The 13073-nt window shown below is 45.8% G+C and overlaps 1 protein-coding gene across 1 annotated transcript in view; it reads left to right on the top strand.

Moving 5' to 3' along the window:
- The window catches only part of MARCH10 (membrane associated ring-CH-type finger 10), a 90623-nt gene that overhangs the window by 59071 nt on the left and 18479 nt on the right, over positions 1-13073 (top strand). The window contains exons 5-6 of the mRNA XM_018065317.1: positions 4762-6184; positions 10702-10868. Of these exons, the coding sequence (XP_017920806.1) occupies positions 4762-6184; positions 10702-10868 (1590 nt within the window). The remainder of the gene's footprint in view (positions 1-4761; positions 6185-10701; positions 10869-13073) is intronic.

The raw sequence follows: 13073 nt of genomic DNA, 5'->3' as shown, positions 1-13073 counted from the left end.
GAGGCACTGCAGACAATTTCACAGAAGAAATAATACAGGTGGTTAATAAAGTCAGGGGAGGCGGGTAAAAAGTTCAAGCTCACTCAGTAGTAAATGTAAGTTTACAAGAGAGAAATTTGGCCTACCAAGTCGGCTAAGAATAAAGCTCAATGACGTCTCTGGTGGTTCAGTGGTGAAAAATTCACCTGCCAATGAGGAAGACATGGGTGCGATCCCTGATCCAGGAGGATCCCACAGGCTGCGGAGCTACTAAGCCAGTGTGCCACAATTACTGAAGCCTGTGCCCCCGAGAGCATGTGCTCTGCAACAAGCAAAGCCCACAGGCTGCCCACTAGAGAGCAGCCCCTGCTCACCCCAACTAGACAAAAGCCCACACAGCCAAACATAAAAATAAACAAATATGATAAACAAAATTATATAAAAAATAATGCTCAATACTGATAGTGAAACTACTGACTAACATTTCCCAGGCACAGATACGCAGGTGCTATGCCAAGCCCGCAGCATACGTTCCCAGTAACCACCACAGTTAGGAGAGATGCTTTCATATCCTACCTGGTGGGTCACTTGGTCCAAACTGGAATTTGGCAACCTGTGTCCTCGTCTTTAGAGCTTGCGATTCCACTCCTATGAATCTGTTCTAAGAAAATAAGACCTGCAATCTAGGAGGCGTGAGCGAGGATGTCTATCATGGTGTGATTTGTGGCAGCAAAAATCTGGAAACAGTCTATATACCCAACAACAGGGGAAGGGTTTGTATAATGTAGCCTTAGAGTAGAATCATTATCATATTCTTAAAGAGTAATTAATGGCAGGAGATAGTGCTCACAATAAAAATGTTTAGGGAAAGAAAGCAGGACATAAAATTGTATATACCCAAATACCCAATTTTGCTTTTAAAAATAGTATTTCTAGATAAGCAAGCCCTGGGTTGTAAATTCAAATGTCTTCAGGGAACAGGTGGGTAGGGCAGAAGTACCTAACAACGGCTAGGATGCTTGCAGTCAGCCAGGCACACTCCACCTGAAGGCAAGTAACTTAGTGTTCACAGACAACTGCAAAATAAAAGTAGCCCGGGGTCTTGAGTTTGCCACCCACCTCTGAATTCCAGAACAGCAGTGACGTTCCTCAGAGAAGGCAATGGCACCCCACTCCAATACTCTTGCCTGGAAAATCCCATGGATGGAGGATCCTGGTAGGCTGCAGTCCATGGGGTCACTAAGAGTCGGGCACGACTGAGCGACTTCACTTTCACTTTTCACTTTCATGCGTTGGAGAAGGAAATGGCAACCCACTCCAGTGTTCTTGCCTGGAGAATCCCAGGGACAGTGGGCCCCTGTCTATGGGGTCGCACAGAGTCGGACACGACTAAAGCGACTTAGCAGCAGCAGCAGCAGCAGCGATGTTCCTCTGAGTTTCAGATACTTGGTAATTTTTACTTCTTCTTCATCCTCTGTGTGTCTCCCAAGGTTTCTATCAACTACTTTTATTAACCAGAGGAAAACAGTTAAAAGTTTATGGCTGTCAAAACAGATGAAACTGTTGGTCAAGCACATGTAGAAGTCTAGAACAAAGCCACAGCCTTCGGGCAGAGAGGTGCTTTTTCTGGTTTCATCTCGTTGCTCCTACAACATTCGGTCGCACCTAGTTGGGCTCCTGGAAACAGCAGGCATTCCGCTCACAGCTGGAGCCCATGCAGGGCCTCAGAGAGGACTCAGCAGCATCTGCAAGGCCTGATCTGCAAAGACTACATCCCTGGACACACGCAGTCTAGGGGTCATCCCAGGCCTGGAGCTATGAAATCTGCTCCCTATTTGATAGACACAAGAAAAAGGGTTAAACTAGCATAAACATAGAATAGCACAGTCTGCCACCTTTAGGGGAAACACACACAGGGACTGAATTTTTAAAGAGGAAGGCAGCTGGGATGGTGAGGAAGGGTGGAGACGCACTCCCTGGCATTTCTGGAATCTGCACGCGCTGTAGGGCAGCACTTACCTTGTGACTCCTCCTGGCCCAGAGGCTGGTGTCAGTGGCTTCCGTGAAATAAGCTGTGGCTCCTGCTGTTTCCAGTTTCTGGGTTTCAGAAGCCACTCAAACTGATTCTTGTTATCTAGCTAGCTAGCTAGCTGATAGCCTGTTGGGGGTGGGGGTGGGGGGGTCTCCTGGGGCCTGAACTAAACAGACTCAGGGCACAGGAGCAGCTCTGTGTGTTCACAACCAGAAGATTCAGGTCTCAGCACCTGCTAGCTAATCTCTGAGGCCCTTGTGCTCAGTCACTTCCGTCCGTGTCCGTGACTCTTTGCTACCCCATGGACTGCAGCCTGCCAGGCTCCTTTGTCCATGGGATTTTCCAGGCAAGAATACTGGAGTGGGTTGCCATTTCCTTCTCCAGTCACATTCAAAATGAAAAGTAACCAACTGAAGACTATACTTCTGAATCCTCCAAACTACCTTTTTCTTCAAAGAAAAAAATATATATACACACAAAAAGACATATATATGGACTTGCCTGGAGGGACAGTGGAAGAACCCGCTTGCCAACGCAGGGGACACAGGTTCGATTCCTGGCCCAGAAAGACTCCATATGGCACTGAGCAACTAAGCCCATGCGCCCTAGAGCCTGTGCTCTGCAACAAGAGAAGCCACCACAGTGAGAAGCCCACGCACCGCAATTAGAGCGCAGCCCCTGCTTGACATGTCTAGAGAAGGCTCACATGCAGCAGTGAAGACCCAGTGCAGCCAAAAATAAATAAAAACAGCAGTGTGTACATGTAATATATATATATATATATATATATATATACACTTATACATACACACATATGGTGGCATAGTGGTAAAGAATCTGCCTGCTGATACAGGAGACACAAGATGTGAGTTCGATCCCTGGGTTAGGAAGATCCCCTGGAGGAGGAAATGGCAACCCGCTCCAATATTCTTGCCTAGGAAATCCCATGGACAGAGGAGCCTGGTGGGCTACAGTCCAGGGGTCATGAAGAGTCAGACTCGACTGAACACGAGCACGACAACAGACACATATATCAAGAGAATTCAGATCACTGCATTGAAGCATTTGTTCTTTAAAAAACCATCAGCCCAGCCTGGGTGGAAACACAGTGCCACTCCTTTATATCCACAGCCACATACCCAGAGCATCCTAGAATCACTGCTTCGTCTCTTACTGGGGTTTATAAAACCCAGGAGGAGCCTGATAAGAAAGCTTAACTGATTTCCAGAAGAGCCAATGAGTAAAGATTCTCACTGCGTCCCTGAGTGTCCCATGCGGTTCACAGTAAAAAGAGGCTTACAGAGGGACCAGGGCTGATGCTCCCTGGGAGCTCCATTAAAGCGAGTCTGTATGGGCTTGGCCTTTAGCTAAGCTGCACACTCAGAGGATTTGCATTTTGCCTGCCTGAGCTGTTACCACACAGGCCTTCCTAAAGCTGTGGAGTCCTGGCCACCCTACAGGGTGAATTGCTTTAGAAGGATAAGGACGGTAGCACCTCACCAGACCCTGCAAGACAGCAGGGAGGGGAGTGGGGGAGGGGAGGGTGGGGTGGAAGGAGGGCTGACGGCAGGAGGGGACACAGGTGAGTGGAATCGGGGAAGTGTTCAATCCACACTCCGAGGGTAAAAGCGCTCAGCAGTTCACACGTGATGAATGAAGTAGATCCTTATTTTCATAAGGAAATTGTTTCTTCAGGAGCAACGCAGGGTAGTGGTTATGGAGACAAACTGCAGCCTCAGGCAGACCTAAATTCAAATGTTCGCTCCATCACTTACTGGAAATAGGGTCTTGGCAAGCTATGGGACTTCCTAATGTATATAGCACAGTTAGCATGCTGCCCTCAAAAGCTGTGCTTATTCATTAATTTTACAAGGTAAATTTTGACCAAACCATTTCACCTTCAGAGGATTCCACCCATTTGGGCACTCACCCTCTCTCCTCTTTCTACATCTCCTATACTTTAGATTCAGGGGACAATGGAGAGGAATTCTATCATAGCCAGAGGTCACAAACTGATTAGGCGCTAGTGACAAAGGGGAGATTGTGATTTCATGAGAGAGTTATGATTTTTATCTGCACGGAATAGTAAGCGTAACCACAATCATCAATATAATAGGACACCAGTTTCTAGAGCCTTCCTCCAATCTGCCACAGTGGACCATGCATTTCTTAAGGTTCTGTGAAGCTGCATGTAAAGCAGGGGTATGAATGTATGTTGAATGAATTGGGATGGGACAGTGCTGGTAGTTTTTGTAATAGGCATTCCTGGAGTGCTGGTCTTCCTTCTCAACAAATACAGGTATGAATATGAAAATCATATTCATATTGAATAAGAGGTTTTACTCATCATCAGCCCTGACTGATGTGGGGGCTGGACAGTCTTCCAAGAGCTTCTGCAGAAAAGATCTGTATCCTCAGGGTCACTCCACTGCCCCAGGACCAACCTGAGCTCCACAAGTATGCAAAACAGAATTTGTAGGTGGTAAACTGAGGCCATGGACAGAGGAGCCTGGTGGGCTACAGTCCATGGGATCACAAAGAGCCAGACGTGACTGAGTGACTCACACTTTACTTTTAAACTGAGGCTGACTCTCCTGGACACTTTCAGTACCTCCAGCCGCTTTAACCGTGCCCGTTTCCCTCTCCAGGCTTGTTGGTTGCCTTACAGGACTCTCCCACTCGGTATTAAGAGGTCCTGCATCCGCGAGCACTTATAGTAAAATGATTAAGCTTGTCTTTTCTCAATGCAGATCCGATAGGTCGACAAGAACATCCAGCATGGGCAAGTGACCCCAAGCTGAAGAGGCCCACTCGAGAGAGAAGAAACTTGGTCCCATCCTCACAAGGAGTAATGGTGATAGAAAACACCCCCACTGAACGAGCCAGAAAACGAGACCCAAGCACGCGCTCCCAGAGTGCGCCACACTCAGCCCTACCCCAGGCCTTCCAAGGAACACACAGTCCCCAAGAGTTGGACGAGTCCTTGGGGCTACCAGTTGCGGCCAGCGCCCTGGGAGGGCCGAGAAGAACCGTGTTTCGGTTCAGAGATGAAGACTTCTATTCCATTTTATCCTCAAACCCTGGAGGTGACCATGATGACACGGAAGAGGAAACCCACATGGAGGAAGAGCTTCTGATGGCTGGCATGCACCCGCCCCGTTCCCCTTCCAGTCATAAGAGAAGCAGATTCCTGGGGACACTGGCCACTCAGGCCAAAAATAAAGATACTGAAGAAAATCCTGCACACTGCAGAGCCAATTCTATAAGGAGAAGTGAGGCCACCCATGGCTCCTTAAGAATTAGCAATGCAATGGAGCCGGTGACAGAGCAGTCTTCTGTTGGGCAAAGGATGTCCCAAGACCCTGGGCTGTCTGATGGGGGATCTATTAAAGGGAAAGACAGCAGTGACTGTGAAAGTGAGAAAAAGGCCTCTCATTCATGGGACACCCAATCCAAACCCAGCCTGGAGGAGGACATCAATGCTGAAAATGAATCCCGTGATGGTATCTCTATGGAAGAGAGGCCTGGAACCCGTGCTTATGAAAGAGACTGGCACGCCTATTTAAGTGAGTCTAGTAACCCTCTTGATTCTTTCCTTGCTGGTAGACCAACGACTCCAAGATCATCAGTGAATTCGTCCCATAACATGCTTGGATCAGTCACACATTTCACTCTGAGAGATGATACTCTGGCAGATCTGCCCCCATCATCTACCTTAGTTCCCAGTTCAGACTTGGAGGGAAGTTCCAGGTTTAACAATCGTCAACCACTGTCCCCCATTAGGAACAGGAATCTACTTGCTGGTGCTGAAAATTGCAGTTACCTTCCAGTAGATAGTACACATGAACTTGATGTCAGGGGAGCAGAAGATGTTACTTCAACAAGCCCGTCTCAGGAGGCTCCATTATATACAGACCATCTCTTGCCGAATCCTCAGGGCAACTTGTCCTTGATGGAGTCTTCCAGCTCCTCCCCATCAGGAATGAATGTACAAGCCCCCTTGCACATGGCGCAGTCTCTGCAAGAAAATAGACCTTTTACGTTCTTTGCAGTCTCTGAGTTCCCAAACCAAAATGAGAATGGGAGCAGAATGGAGTTCTCTGGCTTTACCAATGCCACGGGAGCCCCTAAAATGAAGACGGATCCTGAGAAACTCAAGAAAATACAAGAGAGGTGAGGGGTTTTCATAAATATATGAATATGCATCTATGTTTTTAAAATTCCCTTTCTCGAATGGCAAAAAGCAGTGCTTTCCTAAAGAGGTTCATGGGATTTTAAGTCACAGGTAAGCCCTTCCTTAACATTTTAATGATTGCTTCTTTCAAGAAAATTGTCTATTTTGTTGCTTTTAAAAAATATATATTTTCAAAGAAACATCCCGTGTTCCAGCCCAATGTCTTCAGTATTCCCAAAGTGTTTTTTTTTTTTTTTCCTTGCATGCTATAACTGTACGAAAGGCAAGTTTGCCAGATAGAACGTCTTTTGGCTGCATCGCGTATCTTGCAGTAACTTACTTTCCTGACCAGGGACTGAACCCATGCTGCCTGCAGTGAAAGCACAAGTCCTAACCACTGGACAGCCAGGGAACTCCCAAGGGTTTCTGACTGTTACATATGGCTTGCCCTTACCCACCCCCTCACTCCCAGCAATTAGAGAGTTTTACGAAAAGGTTGCTGCCTCCCCAGAGAAGGAGCCACTCAGCACTTGAAGTTCACCAGCTCTCCCCCATGGGACTCTGGGCAAATCCAACCAACAGTTCTAGAATTTGAATCTTCCAAACTGCAAGGCCAGTCTCAAACAGTTACCATAGTTACCTCAGTTCTCCGAAGGGCCACGCTGGGGTGACCACTGCTTCCATTTTCTGTGCTGTTTCTCACACATGAGAAAGAGAGAAATCAGATCTTTTTTGAATTGCTCTTTTCTTTGATCTCTCCTTTCTTGTGAGATGATTTGGGGATATTTCCCAACTATGAAATATGATACTTTTTAAAGCCATCATTAAGCATCATGTCAGGATTTGACCATTTCACTCCTCCTAGGGGTTACCATGCCCTGATGTTGGCTTACTGATCTGGAAAGTGGTTCTTTGAAGGCAAGCCCTCTTTCTTGTGTGTTAGTATGGCTCACTGGGCCATTAACTTTTTAGTATTCATTTGCAAGTGAGAAAATTCCATGGCAGTGAATTTGAATGCAAAAAGGAGGAAAAGATAAGACTTAAGACTTAGAATGCACACACACTCCTATAGCTATTCTCCAACTGCAGGGATGAAGTTAACTTCCTTGTTAGTGGCACTTTTTTTTTTTTTCATATCAAACTACCAGAAGACTGACTCAGGGTAAAGGGCCAAAAGGTCTCAGCACCAATCCATCCTCACCTACCCCAAAACACATTTTTAAACCCACTTGTCAGGGGTCTGGATTTCCATCATCCCAAAGCAATGCCTTTGGGTGAAAAATGACTTCTGTTAAAAATGCATCTACATCCAGCTGTAGTAATGCATTAAACAGCTATTATTTGTGTACTGTGTTTATCAGATACTCTCTTTTTCTGTATATAATAAACCTTATGCCATTCTAATTATTTGAAAAACATTCATTTTGGAAAATATTAAAACTACAAACTTAAAAATCACCAATAACCCTATAATCCAGAGAAAAGCATTGTGAAAAACTTTGTCTCCAGTCTTTGGTCTTTTCATATAAATGCAGTTTTTGGTAAACATAGTCATATTTTATAATATGCCTTATTTTAAGATTTCAAGCCCGTTTCTCAATGCCACTTACACTCTTTAAACTTTTCCCTTGACTAGTTGGAAACATACAAATAAGTATATAACATTTGCACACATCTAGAGAATTAGAACAAAACCTAGGCATCTGTATGACTACCTTCCAGCAGACAGAAACTCACTGGAGCTTGTGAGCCCCTCACCCACCCTACCTCCTCATGTCCTCCCTTCATCTCCTCCCTCCTAACACCCCGTATATCTGTGTGTGTGTGTGTGTGTGTGTGTGTGTGTGTGTGTGTGTGTGTGTTAGGTGCTCAGTCAAATCTGACTGTTTGCCCCTAGAAACCATTCTTGCATTGAATTTATAATTCCTTTGCTTTTTATGTTGTTGCTACTGGAAGTTTTTTGCCTTATGGCTTCACCATATGAGTATATGCACTCCTAAACAACACACTGTGTATATTTTTGAATTCTGTAGAAATGTTACTATTATTTTTGAACTCCAGAGAAATGGAACAGCCGTTCTTCTGTGACTTGCTTTTCCCACTTATATCATTAGGCAGATGCATCCTGGTTGATATTTTCGGGCTTTAATGCATTTGCTTTCACCACTGCAGACTTCTTCGTCCTAGAAATATACCACAAGTCAATGGACGTTTGCATCCTCTACTGTTCTCTGTACACGGGGCTGCACGATCAGTCTTGTAAATGTCGCCTGGCATACATGTGAAGGGTCTTCCGGGATATCTATGTAACAGTGGGCTTGCTGGGCTGGTCAGTAGCACAGCTTCCACTGTGCAAGTTAACGTACTGTCTCAACGATGTGTACAATGATGTGGACGATGTGTACTGTCTCAGTGATAGTTACACTTAGCACAGTGCGTGCTGAGTTGCTTCAGTTGTGTCTGACTCTTTGCAACTCCATGGACTGAAGCCTGCCAGGCTCCTCTGTCCATGGGATTCTCCAGACAATAATACTGGAGTGGCTTGCCATTTCTTCCTCCAGGAGGGGATCTTCCCCACCAGGGATTGAACCTGTGCCCCCTGAAAGATGAGTCAACTCCTGGACCACAAGGGAAGTCCCTCTTGACTCTTTTAAATGTTAAACAGCCATTTGTTTCTTTAATAAAATGCTTACCTATGTCTTCTGCCCATTTTTCTTTTAGAATATTTTTCTTTTATGTTAAGAATCCTTCATATATATATATATAAAAAGAACCCGTTATATATTCTGGCAACTAATCTGATCCTTTGACAGTTATATTTTCGACATATCTTTTCTCAATTTGTATTGAGAGTTGGTATCTCCTCTTTCTTGATGTTTTCTTTAGGAAAATGAATTCTTAGTTTTAATGCAGTCAATTGTATCCATCTTCTGTTAGGACTGTGATTTGTATCTTGCTATCTTAATTAAGAAATGCTTTGTAACCTGGGGTCATTGCAACATTCTTCCTCCTCTTTTCCAAAATCTCTACAGTTTTGCTTTGCATACTTAGGACTTAACGTGAAATGAATTTTGGACTGAAGTGTGACATTTAATGTGTGGTGTGAGGTATGCATTTTGAATACCCAGGATCTTCCCCCTGCAGAGCCCCATCTGTCATATGACAAAAGTGTGTAAGTTTGTCTCAGGGCTCCCCTTTCTGTCCTATTGCCCTTTTTGTTTTTCCCTGAAGAACATCATCTCAATGACTGCAGCTTTATCAATTTATCAGAGCAAAGCCTCCCTCTCCATTTTGTTCCATAAGAATCTTTCACTATACAAACATTTAAGCATCAGTTTGTTGGGATTTTCATTGGAATTACATTGAATCTATAGATTATCTGGGGGAGTCTTTTTTTGATAAACATGGCATCTTTCTTCTTTTGTTGGTGAATATCATGAGAAAGTGTAATTCTGTTCCTTTTCATTGAACTTCCCTTTCTTGGGGAGAAAATTCTCTTAAGAAACTGAGCATACTCTCCTATATCCAGAGCAATGGCTATTTCTTCCTCTCTGTTGATTTTAGTCTCCAGCCAATTTTTCTTTCCTTGACCGGACAGTCCTCAGGCCCATGAAGATTCTAAAGCACAAAAAAATAGCCTTAGGCTTCTCAAAAGGCTCCCTACAGAAATATCTACCAGCCATTCCTGATTTACTGTTTATGAGATACAAATATGTTTGCTTACACTTGCATTAATTCCATCTTCATCACACACCAGCAGCTTATATTCTGGAATGTCGGCCTAATTCACTGGCAAGGGTACTGGTGAGCTCAGGTCCAAGTTCCCTGGTTCATCATTCATCCCAACCAGCATCTACTGAGTGGTCTGCACCTGCCACTGGTCGTCAGGCTCCAGAAGCACCTTATCACCATCACCTGCACCCAGGCTGCCCTACCACCCTTGTAAGCAGGTAGCAGTTGTCAGATTATCCTCAGGGCTTCACACATGAGGAAACAGAGACCTGGGAAGCTTAAGCAGCATGTCATCAAATTCAAGGAAGCCTCAAACCCAGGCCTACTGACCACAAATCCCCCCACGCTCACCTCCCCATGACACTCACTAACACACTGCACCAGCTAAACCCCACAGTGGCCGAGGTGTGGAGAGGGGCTCCTAGCCTCTTGCTCAGTTTCCCTCTGGAGTCCTTTCCCAATCTCTAGCTGTGTGATAGGAGCGCTGGGTTCTCCTGGTGAGCTCTCACCCATCAGTAACTGCAAAGATGCCTGACAAGAATCCATGCACTTATTATCAGTAACCATGCGGCAGGGTCGCAGGGAGCAGTGGGTGAGCCCCAGGAAGGCACAGCAGTGGAGATCGTGCTCCCTCCACCTTCCTCCCTCCAGGCTCCCTCCGCCTCCCCCACCCCCTCTCCCCCGGCCCCAGGGACGCTCTGGGAACTAGCATTTGTGGGAACTGGTATTTGTGGAAACTGCTGACGTGCAGACTCCTGGTGACGAGTGCTTGTTTTCCTTTTAGTCTCCTGGAGGAGGATTCCGAGGAGGAGGGGGACTCGTGTCGCATCTGTCAGATAGCCGGGGGTTCCCCCACCAACCCTCTCCTGGAGCCGTGCGGCTGTGTGGGAAGCCTGCGGTTTGTTCATCAGGAGTGCCTGAAAAAATGGCTGAAAGTGAAAATAACATCAGGTAGGTGGGGAAGGCGGAAGGACATACGTGCTGCGATATGTAATTAACAAGAGGCACCGCCGTGTGTGGGACCCACGAGCCCCGACAACAGGGAAAAGCGGGGCACTGGCCCAGGGCTCCTGCTGGCAGGCCCATGACAGACAGGATCAGGACTAACGCTGCTTTCAAATTATGGGAGAGAAATAAGTTAGTTTTGGTTTGTTTGGGTTTTTTTTTTTTTTCCAAAGCTTAGGGATGAATCCTGGAATGTGCTGTTAAATTCGACTCCTGCTTGAGGCCTGAGCAGAGATGCTAGGATTACCTCTTAGGAAGGAGGGAACTACCAACAAGCCCATGGCTGGACCTCAGCAAGCACCCAGCAGTCAGGACAGCTGGTAGACCCCCAGCAAGACCTGCTTCCTTTCACTTGTGAGAGAGGGTGGGAGGTGTGGAGAGGTTTGACACCCAGAAACTGAGCCCAGCTGCCTTTCTGGAACAGGGGAAGGAAAAGCATACCAGTCTAATTTTTCTAGCCCCACATTAGATAAAGAGATTCCCATTGTGCTCGTTTCGGCAGCTCTGTCTTTAACAGAGCTTGTAACTGGGTGTGAAGTCCCCGTTCTCAACGCCCTGGGGAGGTTATAACCTAAATATAGCCACGTCACTAGGTCGGCTGTAGTTTTCTTGGCAGAGAACAAGAGGTTTGTTTAAAATATTTATGAACAAGAGTAACTTGAACAAAAAAAAAAGGGGGGGGGGGACGCCAATGCAAAGAAGAGTTTACTTTTAAAAGACCTGCTATGTCTTTCAGAGTCCCCATCTCTGCAAACTATTTACCCTAGAGCCAGAGGCTGTTTCTCTCCTCCATGCTGTCCTCCTTGGTTGTCATTGTGCTAGACGACGCAGGAGACCTAGAACTTGACCCTGTCCCCATGGGTTGTGGCCAGGCCCCCTCACCAAGCACAGCACACCATTTAATCAGGGAATGAACACTCGGGATGAACCAGTTAACTCTTCTCTCCCCAAGGCCCTTTCTCCATATCTGCAGGAGAATAGTAGCGACCGCAGCCCGAGTTGCTTATATGCATCTTTGCACAGTGAGCAGGGAACCTAGCCCTTCAGAGAGCAAAGAACAAGTGGATCTCAGCAGCTAATGACCCTGCCGTGCGATGCTTTATCTTGCGAGAAATTTGGGCCAATTAAACATCTAGAACAGAAAAAATTACTCATGAGATGTGTGATGAAAGTGCTGCTAAATGCTTGTAAATGCCAATTCTGGCCTGGGTGTGCTAGGCAGGATTAGACTGGAGGACACATGGGATGATCCATAGCCTTAAGTATTACAGAATGTTGCTAAAAAAATAAAATCAAGTCATCAAAATGCAGATGAGGGATCAGTGTTCATCCTTGTCTTTTGAAAGTCTCTATTATTTACTACCTCTTTGTAGCCCCACTGGGGAAAAGTAGAACTGGGTTGTAAAACTGTACAAACCCTATCTTTACCAAATAAATTCAAGTAACTGATTAGTCTTCTGTATTCTTTTTTTTGTTTTTCTGGCCGTGCCTGGTGGCTTGTGGGACCTTAGTTTCCCAACCAGGGATCAAACCTGGGCCCTCTGCATTGGAAGCATAGAGTCCTAACCACTGGACCACCAGGGAATTCCCAGTCCTCTGTTTTCTAAAGCATAAAACAAACACCGGTACATCATTAACCAAAATGCAACACCTACACCAGGGGAAAGGACAAATGGCATCCCATTTGCTTAGACATAACCACTGTAGATCTGCACCTTCCACTTTGCACTGAGGAATAGGATAAAGGGGGGGAAATGTGCTGATCTAGAATTCACATTAAAAAAGAAAACTAAACAGGAGGACTTCCCTGGCGGTCCAGTGGCTAAGACTCTGTACTCCCAATGCAAGGGGGCCCAGGTTCAATCCCTGGTCAGGGAAGTAGATCCCATGTGCCACAACTAAGACCTGGCACAGTCAGATAAATAAATATATTAAAAAACAAAACAAAAAATCAACAACAACAAACCAGGAACAAAGGAAGCCTTCTCCTGTCTCTTTTCCCAAATGAGGCTGGGCTCAGGCTCAAGTGTTTGACCCAGATATTGCTATACCACAGCCCACACATGGGCCTGGGGTCCCTCACTTTTCTCAATTGGGGAGTTACATGGGCAGAAGTAAAGGCAGATTTTTAAGCCATAGATTGAGGATAGT

Source organism: Capra hircus, chromosome 19 (genome assembly GCF_001704415.2).
Source record: "Capra hircus breed San Clemente chromosome 19, ASM170441v1, whole genome shotgun sequence".
NCBI lineage: Eukaryota > Metazoa > Chordata > Mammalia > Artiodactyla > Bovidae > Capra > Capra hircus.
Note: the sequence above shows the minus strand (reverse complement) of the source record. Positions and strands in the feature narration are given on the sequence as shown.